The 20347-nt window shown below is 38.5% G+C and overlaps 2 protein-coding genes across 2 annotated transcripts in view; both read right to left on the reverse strand.

Moving 5' to 3' along the window:
* The window catches only part of MRPS6 (mitochondrial ribosomal protein S6), a 46135-nt gene that overhangs the window by 14440 nt on the left and 11348 nt on the right, over positions 1-20347 (reverse strand). The gene's annotated exons all lie outside the window — the stretch shown is intronic.
* SLC5A3 (solute carrier family 5 member 3) lies at positions 12446-17980 on the reverse strand. Its single transcript, XM_072398263.1, has one exon. It carries the CDS (start codon positions 17759-17761, stop codon positions 15614-15616), a length of 2148 nt encoding a protein of 715 aa, XP_072254364.1. The 5' UTR covers positions 17762-17980; the 3' UTR covers positions 12446-15613.

Genomic DNA, 20347 nt, shown 5'->3' on the forward strand with positions numbered 1-20347 from the left:
ATGGGGAAGGCATGCAAATGCAGCCAGCCAATATATCCCTCATGACTGACCTTCACCTGTGAAGGTATTTTCATATTTACAGGACTTCTCCCCAGAGCCAGCCCACTGCCTCCATCAGATTGGAAAAGTCGTACCCATACCGGCCCCTACCACTATTCATGATTTACCTACTTTGCACAGAAATCTAGAAATTACATAATTAGATTATAAATCTAATATGTCATGAAAACTAAAACCTTTTATAGGATGTTAAAGGAGAGCCAGAAAAGGCAAAATATAAGAAGATTACATTTCAACTATAAATTAAACTCTTATAGGAAATGATTGGTTGGTGCCATTGTTGGAATTGCCTGGCTCTGCTTACTTAAGTGATAAATAGAAGGAAAACCAGCATTAATGTAGATTTAGCAACGGCTGGTCACCACCAAGACCCAACATATGGGCCTGCATATGTTTAATGTGTAGGATTCAGCACTTTCACCAGTGTACTTTTAGGAGATTCCCAGTGTTCTCCCCAGCCCCTTTAACTGAGCACACCACCCAGAACTTTCCAGTAAATCACCCAGCTATTTTTGGGTGGTTAGTGAAAAGTTGGGTCACAATACAGGGACTGCCACTCACCTACAGCGTCTTATAAACCAAAAATTACCGAGAACACTGATACCATCCACAATTACTCAGATTTTAATTAAAAGTATCTTATAATTTCATGCAGCGATAGCCATGTGTTTTATCAGTCTAGAGCTGAATTCACCTAGCTGTATCATTCTCAGACACGATTCATGGAGGAATTATCACAATATCTAGACACATCTTCCAGAGGTGACATAACTAGGACAGCAGCACAGACTGTTTTAGGCTGCATTTGGTCTTAAAACCCCTAAGGTTTGTAATCTGCATAAGAATGGCTGCAGAAAATCTCAATTTAGCAGACTTTCAATCTTAGCATACCTCCCTTTGATTTCAGGACAGGTTCTCTGTGTCCACAACCGGCCATCCAATGACGACAATACTGCTATGGGCTATATACGTTCCCGCTGATGCCATACAAGCATGCGAGCTATATACACACACGTCTTTTATCCAAAATATTGGCCAAAGGCTTCTCCTAAGTGGTTAAGTTAATATGCAGCCGGAAAGCTCCGATACCCCTCTCTAGGCAGCTGGACCCAAAAGCAAAGGGTGATTGGCTTTGCACCGATATCAGTATCAATGGCAAGATAGTGAGAATAAAATAAATTATCATTGCTGAAGGTTTTGGCACAAAAACTAAACCAAATTCATAAATGAAAAACCTATCAAACCCCTTTATTCCCTCTTTACCTGGCCATGGCGAACAAAGCTGGACTGCTACCTCTGTTCCATGTGCACTTTACATCCCCTACAGCATGGCACTTGTTGCTTTCCACACATATGGACAGATCTGACTGTGGCTGATTACAGGTTGCAAATGCAAATTGAAAAGTAAAATGTCAAAGCTATTAGTGTGCAGAAGAACAGCAGGCTTCTTTACAGCACTGTAAATCATGACAAACAGACTTTAACAGAAAAAAATGTGATTTGCTAGAACTAGATGAGAATTTGTCATTTCCCCCCTGGACAAACAAGGGGGTTATTAGAATGTAAAAATCAAATTAATGAAAAAGCAGCATCTGAGTAGCACCTATGTATGTGTAATATTGAAAGCTGTGATTGCTGTAAATAACATCAATGCATCCAGGGCTGATGTATTAAAGGTAATAAGGTTCTCCAACTTCCAAAAATGCTAACTGCAGCGATTATCAGTACTCCGAGTCATTGACCTGGAACATGCATGCAGCCATTGAAGTCAGAATTTCTTGTTGGAATACTGGCTTTGGATTGGCGACCTGAAGGCCCCGATTTATTAACGTTCTCCAAGGCTGGAGAGAATACACGTTCATCAGTTAAGCTGGGTGATCCAACAAACCTGAAATGGATCTGGTCCAGGATTGAAAACATTTGCTAACAAATAGCTAATGACTTAGGAAATCCATTCCGGGTTTGCTGGATTACCCAGCTTCACTGATGAAAGTGTATTCTCTCCAGCCTTGGGGAACTTTATTAAATCAGGGCCAAAGAATTAAAGTTACCATATGAGCATTACTCCCGGACAACTTGAATTTTAAAGGAAAGTCAGCAATGTTTTTTCTCAGCACAGGCAGAAACTGGTTAAAGAGACCATATCACCAAATTTACCAAGTTAAGAAACCTGCACAGAAAGTCAAAATATTTTTATGCTTACTGTGGTTTTCATTTCCTTCAATCATGCTGCTAAACTTGTTAGGGAACTGGCCCTCAAAGAAGAGCCAATTCCTTCAGACAGCCATCTACATATTTGCACACCACTCCCCGTTACTTTTCTGGGTACGTGATTACTTTCTGCGCTAGACCAACAACTCCACCAGCGCCTTCTCTACTTACCCCTTCATGTAGCAGATGGAGGAAAAACGAAGGGAGAACCTAGTATTGAGTGACATCTCTGGGCCTACCAATATCACATCCAAGATGGCGGCACCCAGAAGCCATCTTGGGGGCTTTGGAAATATACATGAAACTCTTAAAATATGATAAATGCACATATAATCCTGTAAATTAGTTATTATCCAGTTATAAAGATAGATGGTAATGCAGAGGGATAATTCAGGATTAGCTTTACATCTGATATAGATGGGACAGGGAACAATAAATGCCATCAGTTTCATCTTGGCTTGCAATGGTGGTATATGTATGTTAACCAAGAGAATTTACCATTTTCATTGCATTGGTACTAGCAGACACTAACAATCAACAGTCGCTCACTGTAAGAAGGGAACCTTTGATGACGTCCATTGGACAGAATCCATACATCAAAGAGGATAGACAGTATATCAAGCACAATATTGCATCATTTCCATTTCTCACTTTTGGAAGCTTCACCTTTGAACCAGTACGCAAACCTTTTTTCCCAACCTAAACACAATCTATGCACTAAAATGAAAAAATTAAATGTAACCCACTGAAATGGAAACATATTGCAAATTAACCAAGAATGAACCTTTAACATACTCCCAACAAATAGACATACCCCTCCTTAACCCAGTTTTTCTCAACCAGGGTTCTGTGAAACCCCTGAGTTCCTCCAGAGCTTTCTAGGGGCGATTAACAATTTGTGCCTCTCAGATCAGTTTAACTGACACCAATGATCTACTATCTGTAAGGGCGACATTCTCACCACTGGCCAACAATAGAGTCATTATTCCTATTGACCACCATTGCTAATGTACTATGAGCTGTGGATAAAGTAATTATAGGAGGGGTTCCTTGAAGACCTGAAAGTTATTTCAAGGGTTTCCCTATGTTAAAAAGGTCCAGAAAGGTTGGTCTAACTCCTAGTCTTAAAGCCCCAAAACCAGGGGTGTAGCCGTAAAAAAAGGGGACATGGTACTATCCATAATGTGCCCCACAATACCCCTGCCTATGTGCCACTCAAAGGGGAAGAAACTTTCCCCAGAGTGATGTCATAATACCAGGAGCCGCATACACAGACCTGCCATAGGAGAGTGTTCAGAGAGACAACCCGCCCATCGCCCTGAACCTGCAAATCCATATGGGAAACGTGGGCTGTGGCTCTGCCCGGTGCACCTGCCCCGCAGGTTACTTCTGACCTTGCGGGGGGTCTGCAGACCATCCAGGGCCATGAACCACCAAAGAATTATTTGCAAAAAAAGTGTGGGTATTCCTTAAAAAAGTGAAGGAACCATTGTGGTAGCAACCTGTTTTCACATTTTCCTGGCACAGAAGACTACAGTGTGTCCAAATATTAGGCTCTGTGGAAATTGTGCAGTGATGTAATAAGAGATGTGACAACCCCCCACTTTACACCAATACAAAACTGTGTGTGGACACCTGTGCTGAGGGGTATTTACTATCTGCATAGTGCGCAGGGTGTGAAAGCAGAAAACATTTTTCTAATATTTTCAAGCAAAACTTGGTCACCAATAATGGAGTACAAGACTATAAAGATTTATAGGAGATTTGAAACTTGATTTGGTTTTGTTCTTATTCACCCTAAGTTTTGAGTCCAAAGGGTCTAAATTTGTTGCCTATACACTATATGATAAGCTTTTTCCAAGGGAACTCATATCTCATGTACTAGAAAGGAAAGTTTACCGTTCCAAATATTTAGCTTTCCAAAAAACTGGGTCAAAAAAAAACAAAATACTACAAATGAGAATACCTAACTTATACATAAAATCTACTACTCAGCTTCCAAGAGTGAATCGCCACTATTTTGGAGGATCTGCAATATTTCTCTGTTGGTTTGGCCTATTGACAGGCTTTCTGTTGAGAGACCTTGGGTGATACTAAATATTTTACAAGATTCTCTGTCCATACAAATCCTTTAAGCTATTCCTTGAATAACCTGTAAAATGACTCAAAAACGTCTGGTTTTACAAAAAGGGCAACTTTATTTTTGAGATAGGCATGGAGAAGACCAATATCTGTTCAGAACAATATTGAAATGTTGGAGTTTAACCACTGGCTGACAAGATATCGATCACTTAAAAATACAACAAGGAATCTTTTTTTGCTTTATATAACAGAACAAACTATAAGCACAACATTGATTACAAAAAAAAAATTGCTTTAATTTGGCACTTAGGGAAACAGATTCTTTTTTTTCATTTTTTTTAACTTAGCAATAACATTACCAATACAAAGTCATGTTTGTGTTAACTGCTTCACAAAAAAAGTCCACAGTGTTAAAATGGACAGAAAATACTGTTAACAATTCCATTGTATTAAATAGACAATAAAAAAAAAACAATTACACACGTACACACAACTGCAATATAATAAAATAAAATGATACATTGTTCTGTACCCTATGCCATGAAAACACTGCTCTTGTGCATCTCGTCACCAACAGGCGGATCATATGATTTGCCAAGGACGGTAAACTTTTTGTACCTTGGCTGCCAAGATATAACAGGGCATCTTAGACTCGGGGTTGATCAGACATGAAAAAATAAAAGTATTCAATCAACAGTAAAGACTTGCTGTACCAGAAAAGTTGTGCTTTCAGAAAAATATACACGCAGCTTTACCAGATATTAAAACAAGGCTTCCAGCTACTGAAAATGAACAATTATAGAACACGTCATTATTCAGTTAAAGGCCAAACAAAAGTTTTTTAGTTTTTTTACCCAAGTTTTGATTGGGTAGGACTTGGGTAGAAAACCTGCATATTATTGACCCAGAGGAAGGCAAAACAACATTATAAAGCATGGATCAATGTACTCTAAATGGGGAAAAAATTCCTCTCAAGTTCCCTAAGGCAATCAGATTTTCCATGGATCAAAAGTTTCTGGTGTATTGGGGTCATTATGTGTTTATGCTACCTGTAACCCCACTGGGGAGATTTTAACTTCTTGATTGATTACACTTGTTTAGTAGAGTAGGCCATGATTAGAAAATCTCCAAAATGGACACAGGACAGCAGATAAATTTAAAAAAGGTCCTTACCGACGTTGGATATCAAGAAAATTACACTAGTTTGGTTTGTTTTTCATGTAATTAATATGTTTGTAATATTAATATTAAATTGGCATGAAGTTCAGCCACAGGAATTAAAAAAAAAAAAAAAAAAAAAAAATCATCTGCAGTAAAGCGTAAAATGATTACCAAGGCCCCGATGAGGCTGCAGCTTTGCCACTAAAGAAACTGAAACATCTTCAATATCCAACGCCATTTTTTAATGACCGTGGTTGTAGAATTTTTGTTTTTTTTCATGTCCCACCATTTTTCCATACAAATTTTTCATCATTTTTCTTTTTACACTATACAAAAACAGACGTTTGAATGTCAAAGTACCGTGTATGGAAACTAGCTGGGTTCTGAACAAAGAATGGAATGAACAAAAGCTTTGAACAAACTAACACCTTCTAAAAATCAATGGGAGAATGTGAAAACCCCTCCAATTGAATGTTTTTTTTCACCTAAAGTCAGGATCCCGTGACAATTCAGTCCAAAGTCAACACTCTAAAGGGTCAGTAGCAAAAGGAATGTAATGGGGATCAACTAGTGCCGGTAGCGCTGGATCAACGGTCCCCGTTACTTGAAAATGATGCTATGAAGGGACCTGGACAGAGGATTTAGGCAGGTATTATCCAATATAATACCTGCATTTGTTAAACTCCAATTATCCTTAATTTTTTTCCCCCTGTATCATTTGCATTTTACATTCTTTTCTTACATAAATTTTGCACGAGAAAGCCCAACTAAACCCAAAATGGAAGAAAGCAACTTCTTAAAGTCATTTTAATTAATGAAAACTAAATGTATTTGGAGCTAAACCTTAAACATCATAATAAAAAAAAACATTGAAAAGCTGTACACAGCCAGGACATGCCAAGCCCATTTGTTTCCAATGAGGTTCTACGTTTGCTAACCACCCACTTCTTGTCATCTGGGTCCCCACTTTTTTCTGCAGAAGATTGGCTGCATCTGTTACTCTTTTTTGTAGGGTTTCAAATACTGCCAAGAAACCCTTTAATTCTTGGTTGGAAAGATTGTGGTGTCAAACTGGACACTTGGTACACATGCCCATGTTCTGAAGGCATGGCTTCAACTTCTGGCCAAAATACAATTCTTCTAGCTGACCCTCCTGTGGTTAAAAAGTTTGAAGTGTAAATGGGTATTGGGCAATTTACCAAGGAATCTAGATGACCTTCTGTATCCAGTACTTATACATACAGGACATAAAGATATGCTAGGGATATACCTTAGGCACCCACTAAAGTTGTGAACATTTTAGATACAACTTAAGAAGTTCTGGTTGTGTTTAATAGCCATTTGTATACATTGTGTGTACAAGATTTAGAAATATCTGTTTATCATACCAATGGGAAATATTCCAGTTAAATCTAGCATTTAGGCGATCTGTCCACACTGTACATGAATTGTTCAAACAGACACAAGATCTGGGCATTTTTATAAGGCACACAGTACAATATCTCTGTCCAGGGTCCATTAATTCAAAGCAAATAAACTTCTATTTTACCATAACCTAGCTCAGAACCCAATAAGTCTATGTATAGTAAGTTACAATGGACCACCATAGACTGTTGCTGGTAGATGAAATACATAGAAGACTCTACTGGGCAAAATAGATACCATTTACAAAATCAATTATCTTGCTGTCCCAAATTTCATTATCCAATGCAAAAGTATTTAGAAAGTTTGACATACACTTACATGATTTTGTGTCTAAAATACACATTTAAGGTCTTACACGGGGTAAAAGCAATGATATTTTATGTACAGCCATTTCTAAAAAGCTTCCACGGGAGCGTGAAACTAGGTCCTTTGTATAAAATATCTGCCACCTCTGTGAATTTGATATTGGTCCACTTTGGATATGCTATTCAGGCACATAAAAGGCAAAATATAAAAATCTCAGGACTTTTTTAGGTAATATTAACAAATCCGTTGAATGAACCTACAATAGACGGCTAAACGTTGGTAGATCTACGACAATCACGACAGATGATATCTAAAAATTGTTTGACCTATACCCTGATAGAAACACCTGAACTCTAGGGAATTCTACAACATACAAAGACATACTAAGAAACACGTCCAACCTCATGGCAAGGTTTTCTATTCTGGTACAACTATGTCTGGTGTACAAAACCAGCTCCATGAAGACATCCTTTGATAACCTATGTAAAGAAATCTAGTTGGCCAGTGTGGGCCATATCTTCAAATTCTACTGAACATTACCTATTGTGGACCAGGACTTTTCACCCAACATTCATACCTGACCTCACAGACCTTTTAGGTGAACAGGCATACATTCCAATTCCAAACTTCTGCTAGATCACCATCCCAGAAGAGTGGAGGCTTTAGTAGCTTCAAAACAGTAATTTGCACAGGGATCGCACAATCAGACTGTACCCTGTGAGGTCAACTTCACCAGTGCTTGCTTTGGGCCACTCCATCATTCATCCACTTTTTTTTTTTTTTTGCCCTGGACAACACAGACACTCTCTTACTTCTGTGCTCATAGGGCACTTACACTAATAAAAAAATTCATTAAAAAATCACAAGCTGAATGTACTGAACAATGTACAAAATTTCCATGAATGTCAATTTCCTTTACAGTTTAGTGCCTAGCTTAGGTTTTAATTCCTCTACAGATATGTCTTTAAAAGCAAAGCAGAACAATATAACAAATAACCAATGGCTCTGTCAACCAAGAGCTCTGTGAATGTCAACTAATTAATATTTTTAAATTTTACACAGCTTAGATGTCTCAAATGTCCCCTTTAGTGTATATATATATATATATATATATATATATATATATATATATATATATATATATACACACACACACACACATACATACACACACACAATTATTTCACATGGGGTACTTCTGTGTTTCGGCATGTACATGCTGAGCTGAGAAAGCCTAGAACTGTACAGACTCTAAATGCAGATAGCAACGACTTGCCCAAGAGAAGAAGAGGAAAGTCATTCATTACAATGTTCTCCCTAGCCCCCTTTAGCCAGGCACACCACCCGGCACTTTTCAGTAACCTCCCAGCTGTTATTGGGAGTTACTGAGGAGTTGGGTCACAATACTGGGGCCACCACCCACCTACAACTTCTTCCCATGCCAACTCCAAGGAATGGATGCATTCTCAATGTCATCTCTGGTCAATAAAGAAGAGCATTTGCCATCTTCTCACGAATGTCTATGGGGAACACCTGACTGCATTATTTGTAATGGTTCTGGCAGATTCAGCTATGCCATTGTTTTCTTCAAATGTAAAGTTCAAGATCGGTGATGCTACCAGTTTTTAGTTCACATGAAGACTGCACTTCCAGTGATGTCACAGGTCAATCATGAACAGATAGGATGAATTGTCCAGGATATTTCGGTCTGGTGGCGGCTACATTCTCAGTGATGACCCGTTTCTCTCTATTGGTCTCCAGTGAATGTATAAACTGCATTATCAGTCCACATGTTCCTTGTGATGTCACGGTTTACTCATGAATGGAGAACCTCTGATCTCCAAGATGTCACTGGTGTCTTAGTGGATAGACTGGATTCACTATAATATTGTAATGTTCTGTGGTCATTTACACTGAAAAAATTCTACCATACAAACTTATTTTGTATGCTTGGATTCAAAACGTTCCCCTACAATTTACTTGTAAGTGATCAGAGTGGGGAATTTCCATTTTAATGAAAAGTTCTTTGTTTTTCTCCCATACAAGTACACTACCAGCTATGACACATCATTATATGAGCCAGCAGACACAAGATTACACAATGGATGTCACTTGAAATCAAGTGAAATATGCAATCTCAAAAGGTCACTATATAAAAGCATTTCATCTTAAAAATGTTTTTTATTCATTGATGTAAAAGTACCCAAAGGCCATTTCTGTTTCCTAAAGCAAACCTATCATAACAGAAATATATGGAAACATGGCCCGATTTCTGGTTGTACTGCTGCCCTACCGTTTTTTTTTTACTGGTAAAGTTATTGATCTGGATAAGGTTTACACATCAGGAACGTTAGCAGGCCTCTGTATACATGTTCCTGGTCAATCATATAACGCCACATACAAGTACATGCCAGAATTTTTTAGTCTTTCACTCATAATGGCTTTAGGGTCATTCATGTCTTTATCTTGGCCAATAAAAAAACATGGGGGGGGGGGGGGGGTAGTGGGGTAGAGTTGAGATTTCACTGGGTACCTTTTATCTAGGAGAGCACCTGGCCAGAAGTTGTTTTTTACATTATATGTATTTGTAACTGCATTTTGTAAAAATAAAAAAGGCCATCGTGGTTTGGGAGTTCCTCAGGACTTCCCATGCCTTATTTTATTCCTGTCTAAAATCCCAGAAGAAAACTTTTATTGTCTAGTTCATCAGAATTAGATTTTAGCCAGATGCTGAATTCCCCATAAACATGACATATGAATTGTCCTAAACATGTTGCTTTTTTAAAACCGAATGACAAAATTAGTTGGGGTGAAAGATTACCGATTGCCATTCTTCCTGCTCTTATATGTAATTACCGAAAACTAGCTGAATAGCTTCCAGAATATGGATCATGATGAACTATTGATTTAGCAACAACACACTTAACCAGGACCCTAATACTGTCAAAAAGATCCAGTGTTCGTCAGCTCTGCTATTTTTTTTAAAAATCTCAATCCAGCTCATAGACACCCCATGATCAGTTAAGAAGCCCTGTAATCTAGAATGGACATCAAGGCCACACGTTGATATGCTTCCGACTTAATTTTTTAAACAACGATAACATACAAAAAACCCTCCTCTACTAAAACATCAAAAACAAACTGTAAGCCCTGCTTAACTTTATACTGGTGAAGCTACAATCTGATTTTTTTATTATCTTTAGATTTACTAAACCCATTTATTATGATAGCCTACAGAGGTTTTCCAACCAATTTGTATCTAATTAACTAGGTCCATACACTCATCTCATACAGAAGATACCTACAGATAGTAAAATGCAGTTGGTCACAAGTAAACAAGGGTATGGTCCCTCAGATAAAAGTATACATAATAATACAAAGCTGTAATTTTGTTTTAAATACGACATGGCAGCCCAGTTGGCTTAATATTTAGCTCTCTGGCCCTAGCAGCGCTAGGTCCCAGGATCGAACCTCAGCCATGACACTATCTACATTGAGTTGTATGTTCTTATGTTTGTGTGGGTATCCTAAGGGCACTCAGGTTTCTTTCCACATTATTATTAAACAGTATTTTCCAACATGATACCCAGCCCTTTACAAAGTCTATAGTCATGTCACTAGCTTTCCCCCAAAGTGGAGGGGAAGCAAATTAACATACCTGCATGTTTTTGGGATGTGGAAGGAAACCAAAGTACTCGGAGGAAACCCAGGCAAACATGGGGAGAACCTGCAAACTCCATGCAGATAGTGCCCTGGCAAAGATTTAAACCTGGGATCTAGCGCTTTAAAGTCCAGAGTGCTAATCTCTGAGCCACTGTGCTGCCCATATACCAAAAAACATGGTTAGGTTAATTGGCTTCTCCCCAAAATTGGTCTTAGACTGCGGTTGGTGCTATATAGATACAAGAGAATAACAAAAATAATGGCAAGAGATACAAGTGTTTTAGTTAATGTACAGTACAGTACAGTGTTGAACCCAGGCATTTTTTAAGCTGAGTGGTAAGAAACTGTAGGCCGGTGGCAGCCTGTATCATGACCCACCCGGCACTTTTCAGTAATCACCCCTCTGTTTTTGGGTGGTTACTGAAAAGTGCCGGGTGGTGCACCCAGCTAAAAGGGGCTGGGGAGATCACTGCAGTAGTGTGAATTTTGATTGGTCGCTGGAGGTAACTATAAATGCCCTTTTTTTAAATAAGCTGTTAAAGTTTAGTTTACACATTTTCAAAAAGCTTTTAGAATCCTGTGATAAGGCCACTCAATGTGAAAACTGCACATTGTAGACATTCTATACAAAGCTACAACAAAAAGATGAATATACTCCTCTTAGGAAAAGACAAAATGGAAAGCCTTGACAAGTGAAACATTACTTCTTGTTACAGTAATCATTTTCCTTATTTTTCGTATTAGACTACAAAATATGAACATGATTCTGTCTCATCCTCTACTCCCCCACAATTGTCATTACTCATACTTGTAGGGGAGTTAAAAATCGGGCTTTATAGAAGGCTGTGACCCAAAACAGATTTTCGGAATTCAGGTCAAGCAATGCCTCTGGATGTGTCTACAGAGAACTTCAGTGCAATGTGAAGGAAAATAAAAAGGTCAAACTGGAATGCGAGCTCAGTAAAGACTTTCGTGAACTATAACTAAAAGCTTGTCAAAGATAGCACAAAACACAAATTGTAAAAAGAAACTTCTATTTTGTATTTCAGGCTCTAACTGAACTCTTTTTCTGCTTTTCTACACATTGAATAGATGAAAATTGTTGACTTGAACATATTTGGAAAGGCAAATTTTGGATCTTCATTCAAACAGACAAATGTGGTATGTATTAGAGTAAATGGCTCATAACATTGATATGTGTAACAAAGTGTATTTATTTCTAATCTGAATTAATAATGCTGAAAAAGAAAAAAAACTGGAACTAGTTTATTTAAACTTTAGCTTTCTTTGTCGGAGTTATGTCATTGTGCCAAGATCAAAGGCTCTCCATGGCCCTCAAAGAAAATTCTGAGGTCCTAGGAGCCTGGCAAAGGCATTTAAAAAGAATGGCAAGTTATTTTTAATCAATTCTACTGTAAGATAAAATGTCTTTATATAGTGCTATTGGGCCAAAATAGAAATCTTCAAGGACCCCAAATTTCATTGGGGGATCCTGTAGGATAATGATCTGAGGCACACAAACAAGTCTGCTAAGGAATGGTTTTGAAAGAAGACATTTTATAGGCAAATATAAAAATACATGATTGAAAAGGCAATTTTTTATTGTGCTTTATTCAAGTAAATAACTTAACATTGTATATATCATGATAAAATATAAAGGCTCAATTCATAAAGCAGAGAACATAAACATTCCCTCAGGAGATTCCCCCCACCAGGGAATGTAAGATTCCCTGCTTTTCTAAATAGAGCTGAAAGTGTTCAAATGTGCAGGTTTACACATCAAAGATTTTTTCCTTATTTAAAGTATATAAACTGAAGGATTATGATGTGAGGGAAACATTTTTAGCTCCTCAGTTTCCAATTAAAAGACCCCTAGGTATAAAAATTGACTTTTTCATTTCAAATCTGCACAAGTTGTAGCCTGCAATATTATCAAAAGGTCAGACAATTGACAGACTCAGAAATAAGATGGGCTCTCAGCTCCTGTTTTCTTCTTAGATAAAATAAGTAAAGCTAAATAGGGAAGCAAATTTACATTTTTGACAAGTAAACTGGCTCAGTTCAGATTCTCTTTAAAGTAAACTAGCCGTAACAGTGACTGTTCTTCACCATCCTACTTTAATGTAACAGCAGGGGAAAAAGCAACAGGTAACACTATAGATCAGACTTTCTCGAGCTTTTTAACATGGGGAACCCTTAAAATATCTTTTTCAGGTCTTCAGGGAACTACTGTGATAATTACTATATCCAGAGCTCACAGTACATTCGTGTAGGGATCGGTGGATTGCTGGCCATTCCGAAGAATGTCACCATTACATATAGCCGAAAAGATCATTGGTGTCCCTATCAATCTCTGGAGGAAGCCATGAGTTCCACAGAACCCTGGTTAGGAAACTGCTATAGATTTCCACTGTAGCTCTATATCTACTGGGGCTGCTGACATCAAATCCAAGATGGCGGTGTCCCGTACAAGTCCTTGTTGGGACAAAGTGCTCACCTACAGGAGCCACACAGTATTGAACCTGAACTACAAGTTTGAACCAATCCTACGGGTTTGCATGACTGTACAAGAGAGGCTTTTACAGGTAAAACATAAACACGTTACATTGCACATTATTGTTAAAAAAAAAAAAAATTACTGTTCTCACAACAGGGCCTCATCAACATACTGATTGGTAATCTTGTAATCTAAGAAGTGGAGCTTAACAGGTATGTACGAATTTACTCTAACGCAAGTCACCAATGGTCACACCAATACTAAGTAACGCATTTTATAATTCATTTTTTGACGGTAAACACAACAGGTTGTAACCCTTTAAATCAAAAAGGCAATTATATTTTCTGTCATTAGAATAAAAATCGACAAATGTAACAATGGATTGTAAAAGAGCACAAAAAGCCAAAAAAAAATAAAGTGCAATAAGCAAATAAACATACACACTAACACATATTTTATATGTGTCTGTATGTATGTGTAAAATAAATATTAAAACAAATTACAGAGTAAGGAAGCTGCACACTTGTAGAAGATTCCAACGGGATACCTAAACTCGGGCTGAGCGCACACAATTGTATTCAGGTGTTTCATCAAGCAAAACAACCAAGACACATGATTCCGGGAACAAATAACAATGCAGCCAAGGATTTATGGAAAATGCCAAGGTAACCAGGATGCAAATTTCTGAGTCCTTGTAATTTGACATATTTTGAAAATACTTGTGTGCTTTGTGATCATGCTACCCATATGGCCTTGGTTTTTCACAATATTACACTGAGCAGTACTATACAACCAAAAGGCATCAAAATACCATTTCAGCAGACAGAAGTACTAGATAGTACTAGTACAAGATAGAAATACTAACTTAAGCTATGTTCAGACCACAAAGCTCTAAATGCAACCCATTGTGATGTTCATGAGAAAAGTATGGGGGAGGCCAATGTGGGCTCCTGATCTTGGCTGTGTCTTTCAATGCTTTAAAGTCACAGATCCGGAACATATATGATATTTATACATTGCAGAACAGTTTATTCTGATAATTGTTCCTAGGCCAGTGACTCAGAAACCAGTTCAGAAGCATGGCAACCAGGAAATTAGTATTTAGGTAATGGCAGGCTGGCTATGTTTCAGATACTTGGAGGACTGATGACATATTACCTGGTCTCTTGGGCTTGACACCTACAAGTCATTGGTGCCCACCTCACTACAAAATTTGACTACTGCCAGAAGATTCTATTCCCTAGCACAAACCTCCCTTTCTGAACCTTCCCTACTTTTCTAACTACTGTCCGTTTTCTAGTCTTGCTCCTGCACCCCTTCAAACTTTATACATAATTCTGACGTAGCTGCCAGGGAAAAAGTCAAGGAGAAACTATACAGTGGCACATGATTGACAGCCTTGAGTCTGCCGGGCTTTTCACATCACATATGATATGTCAGCACCCAGCCGCGCTCTTAGGGTTTTAGAGGTAAGAAAAATTTGATAAATTCACATAAATTTTTATGGTAAGACTTAGTTGAAGTGAATGAACTGGTGATGGGGTGTCCCCTAAAACCAACAGGCCACATAAACCCAAAACCAACAGCAAGAACATGAGACAGCCAGAGATGTCACTTGTTTGTTATCAATTTTGTCCAGGTATATGTGGTTGTTTGTTTTTATTTCCTACAATTAAATTGGTTACACGTTGAAAGGCCAACATTACTTAGTATTGTTCTCTTATTTCACTGTAGAACTAAACGTAAGTGCGCTAGCCCTATTATGTCTAAAACCCCAAGTGTTTTAAAATTCACATTGACGCTTAACACTCATCATTAGTTCATTATTAAAAACTAAGGCAAAAGTAAAAATAGTCAGAAAACATTAAAAAAAAAAAAAACACAAATACAGAAAGGAGATTTTGGCGTGCCAAATACCTCCATCTTTTGGACCAAGTACAGAAAGCTGATTTTTGAAACTCATCTACCTGCCAGTAAACATTCCATGAAAATAATAAATTATTTATTTGGTAGACATAAGCATGGGTCCATTGGAGATCCCACATATGGAAGTGTTCTGCATGGTCATTAATGAGTTGGTAAAAGGCCTTTTTAAAGTAAACAACACCTCCAAATATATGGAACGACACCATACTACAGTTCATTAAAGGCTTTGCTTTCGTAATAGTCAGATTGCTTTCTTTGCTCCTTACAAGGTTCATTTTACCCTTACAAAGAGAAGTAAATAAACATGAATATTCCCACGGAACATACACAGACCAGTCCGATGTTAAGAATTCGTTGAATGGCCGGCTTCTCTTCTAGCATTTTTAGACAAGCTGCTTCATCTTCTTCCTCTTCTTTTATGGTTCTGTCGTTGGCAGTGCTGCTTTTATAACCACAGAACCAGTGTAAAAATTTGGAGCATCTACTCTGCTCCTCGTTGACCCGATCATGAGGGATCTGACCCATAAGAGCTGCTTGCCCGTTGGAATAACAATCCACGGGTGTCTCAGCCTCTGATACACTTAAGGAGCTCAGTGGGTTGGAGTCATCTTTGTAAGTCATTAGAAGGTTAACATCCTCATTCTGGATATTCTTAATATGATCATCAGATTTCCCATTGGGCAATGCTTGTTGATTATTCTTTTCTGTTAATTTTTCTGAATTTTTTTCACATTCTTTATATGTTTCATCTTTGTGGGATTTTTCTTTTAAGGTTTTATTTTTTAATGCCCAGAAAGTGGTGGTTCTGGTCTGATCTTTCTTTGGAGGCGAGGTCAAAAGGCTGACTACGACTGCAATAATACCAGTGATCCAAAAGAGTGCAGTTGCCACATACATGTAGTGGATATTTTTTATGAAACTGGGCCTGTTATCTGGTAAGTTGCACTCGGGAGCACGGTAAACAAATGCCAAAACAAGACGGGTGACCCCTAGTATGAAACCCACCATGCCGCCATAAAAGGCGCCTTGTTCATTGCAACGTTTCCAAAATATGCCCAGCAGGAACAAAGCAGCAACAGGAGGAGTCAGGTAATCTGCCACCTCTTGAATGTAAAGATACATTTGGCCTCCTTGCATTTCCACGATAATCGGAACCCATGCAATACTGATGATCACCATGAAAGCTACAAAGACTCTACCCACCAACATTAGTTCTCGTGATGTTGCACTTTTCCGAATAAATTTGTAGATGTCAAGAGTGAAGATGGTACTTGCACTATTAAATATGGAGTCAAGATCACTCATGAGAGCTGCAATCATTACAGCCATCATGAGACCACGTAAGCCAACTGGGAGGACCTTCATGACTAAGCGGGGGTAAGCAATGTTGGAACACCCAGCCCTGCTGCCACACACTTCCATGCAGTGCTCTGGATTAATGCAAGCAATGTCATCAACAAACATGATTCTGGATATCATTCCTGGAATTACTATTAAAAACATTGGCAGAATCTTTAAGAAACCTGCCATAAGAGTTGCCCCCTTGGCATGAGAAATATTTTTTGCTGCCAAAACTCTTTGCACGATGACTTGATCTGCACACCAATACCACACAGAAGCTGGGGTCTGACCCAAAATAAATCCAGGCCATGGAATGTCTTCATCAGTAGCTTCACGAAGCATTTTAAGTGAATCTGGCTTTGGTGTGACATGGCAGGAATTTGTATTGGTAAAGTTATAGGTCTGCAATATAGATGTGACGTTAGGTGTTGCAAGCATGTACCTCCTTTTAACTTCTTCAAATCCTCCGATTTCAACAAAGCTTATTATAGTCAATGTCAAGGCCCCTATGATCATGAGGAAGGCCTGGAGAGTATCTGTATAAATAACGGCCACCAAGCCCCCTGTCACTGTGAGAAGAGCAGTCATCCCAATGAGCAAAATCACTGATAAGTAAAGGTTCCATCCCAGAGATTCCTGAATGAACAATGCCCCTGAATACAAGTCAACAGATAGTTTGGTGAAGATGTACAAAATCAAGGAGAGAACAGCAAAGTACACTTGGATTCTATGTCCTCCGTAACGTTTAGATAAGTACTCCGGCATAGTGTATACTCCAGAACGTATATACACTGGAATGAAGACCCATCCTAGAAGCTGCAAAAGCAACAAGGCATTTAGTTCCCAGGCCCCCACAGCAAATCCACTTGCTGCTCCAGATCCTGAGAGTCCAATGAAATGTTCACTACCGATATTGCTTACAAATAAAGAGGCACCAACAGCTGCCCAGGTCATCGATCGACCCGCCAGGAAATATCCACTTACAGTACTTCTGTTTGACTTCCACATTGCAAAAAATCCAAAGCATAACACCAACACAAAGTAGAGTGCCACAATGGCAATATCTGCTGCTTCCAATGAAGCCCTCATGATTAGGTGCTGAAGTGCTTTCAAGTTTTGTAAAATCCTTTAAAAAAATAGACAATACGGGTGTATTAAAGTAAACAGTGCAAAAAAGTCTTTGTCCTTTGGTTTGCTCTCTTGACGTTGGTTCCTGCAATATCCGATGCTTAACATGCAGTTTTTATTTAAATCGACCATTTCCAAAGCCATCGGCTATTTAACCATGGAGACAGGACCTATGATAAGGAACCCTGCAAGGTAGCAAAAACAAAAAAAAAAAACAGACACAATTAGATAAGGCAGTCATTGTGGAGACAATGACACTCCTATAAAAATATAATTCTGAACAATTAAAGCACCCTTGGACTGCTAAAAGAATTATTATTCCAGAAAGGACACCATTAAGAATGTTTATCCCTTCCAATGATACAAAGAAGAGAATGACTACCGACATAATCAAGTTCATCTCCATCCTCGTGACATCAGACACTGTTGTATAGGATTTCCCACTAATGCTTTAGTTGGGAGGTAACCTGGAGAAGACTTTTTATGCCAATCTCCTTCATATGAGCAACTGATGTCATGGGATATTCAGAAGCTAAATTAAAGGAAGATGGGGCATGACTTCCAGAGATATATGGCAAATCACTATAGCACAAGATTACCTAGCAAACAGGTTGGGGTATTTTATTTTAATCAATTTTTGCCCTAGTATAGTAGAGACAACAAAAGGGTAATTACATTTTATCATCCTAAAATCATCCAGAATTATTGGTGTATAGCACAAATACAGAGGTATATTACAAAGCCATTCATTCAAAGGAGCATACAAAACACCACTGCAGGGCATGGAAACAATGAATTCTACAGAGTAGGGCTTAAAGGAAAGAATAGAAAAAAAAGCAAGGAAGAATAACCCGGAAGGTTATGATAAGGAAGGACTACAGGAAGCAAAAAGACATTCATCACACATCTCTTCCGAGGAGGCTCTAATGTGCTATGAACTTGTTTAACGGAAGACTTCCAAGTTCCTTTAGTCCTTTTTACCATACACTTGTGTGTCATACTAATACATTTGCTAAAAGCAGCATAATAACATTAATGGAAATGTAATAGAAAAAAAACAGAATGATGTTGAGAAGTGGAGAGGATATTTGACTACACATTATCTCCTCATTAAGCGTAATAAAAGACAAGCAGACTTCATCTCAACACACATCAGCCTTAAAATATCTTTTAAAAGTAAAATTCTGCACTACATAAAGCTATAGAGCTCATATTAAAACTCCTCATCTGGCACAAACAAGTTACCTGCCCTACCCTTCTACCCCCACTCATATATGTATTTCTTGGTATTACGGTAGATACCTTGTGGAGAAGGGATATACTCACCTAGGTTCACCAATCAGACCCTCACCAAGGCCATTTCTGGGTGCAGGGGACTGGAAATCCAGCACTGGTCCCCCTTAACAAATGTCCTCCACTTATAGACCCCAAAAAGAACCCCACAATCAGATAGCAAATACAAATGTGTACATCACGCAAACAGTGACGAGGACACCCAGAGTAGGACCTTGCCTTGTGTACAGTAAGGAGACCACAAAAGTGGAATTTTACGTGACCGGTCATTTATGTGAATTAAAAGGACATTTGGGTAAAAATGTATGTTTTATAATTTTGCACAAGAGTGATTAATCAATGAGGAAAAAAAATTCTGTCTAGTGTATGTGCTCAGTAGGAATCTAACAATTTCTGATATTGAGAAGAAATAAATGCCCTTATGGTGGTGGTCAGTTATGACAAAAAAAAAAAAAAAAATATAGGAACAATGAAGTCAAAAAGGCATCGGTGCTCAGGAAAAGAAGCTGGAGAAGTGGGATGGGGAACATTAATAGCACCCAAAAGGAGCAGAGGGTGCAGTGAGGAGGTGGAGGTGGTGGTGGTGGTGGTGAGCAGTAGGGGAGAAAATTGTACAAAGAGGGTCAGGGAGAAAAGTATTGCCCAGCCGAGGGGTGGTGGAGAACAATAGTATCTAGCAAGGGGTGTGAAGGCCCTTTTCATTAAAGTGTAACAAAATGTAAGATATGCAGCCACTATATCCAAGGACTGGTAATTTCCAATATATTATAAGTTATTAAGTTTACCTTTAGGCATATTCAGCTATTTTTAGGGTCTTTGTGAGTAGAGAGATTCCAGTCCTTTAGAACTGTTGCCACATGACTACTAAGCCCTAGGCTGAGCTGGCTCAAGTCCATAATAGTTGACAGACATTAGTTGGGGCAATGGGTTGAATAGATAACGAACTGCTAGACAGTGTATGCAGAATCTGGGAACACAGAATCTACTGCAAACACGTGTAGGACCACAAATGCCTGTCCGAAATCACCTACTAAACCATGAAATGTTATAATTTGTTCAATTAAGAGGAACAGAGTCTGTAGTGAAATGACTACCGACTTTGTAATATATTGGCGTTATATAACTACCGGAAAATAATAGAGGAGAAAAGGCAGACCGGTGGTTGGCATATGGTAAAGTTGGTCTACAACCCCTGCAAAACCATCTGAGACCACAAGCCATTGAAGAATGGGCAGAGGATGACAAAGCAATGTC

This window comes from Pyxicephalus adspersus, chromosome 1, assembly GCF_032062135.1.
Source record: "Pyxicephalus adspersus chromosome 1, UCB_Pads_2.0, whole genome shotgun sequence".
NCBI lineage: Eukaryota > Metazoa > Chordata > Amphibia > Anura > Pyxicephalidae > Pyxicephalus > Pyxicephalus adspersus.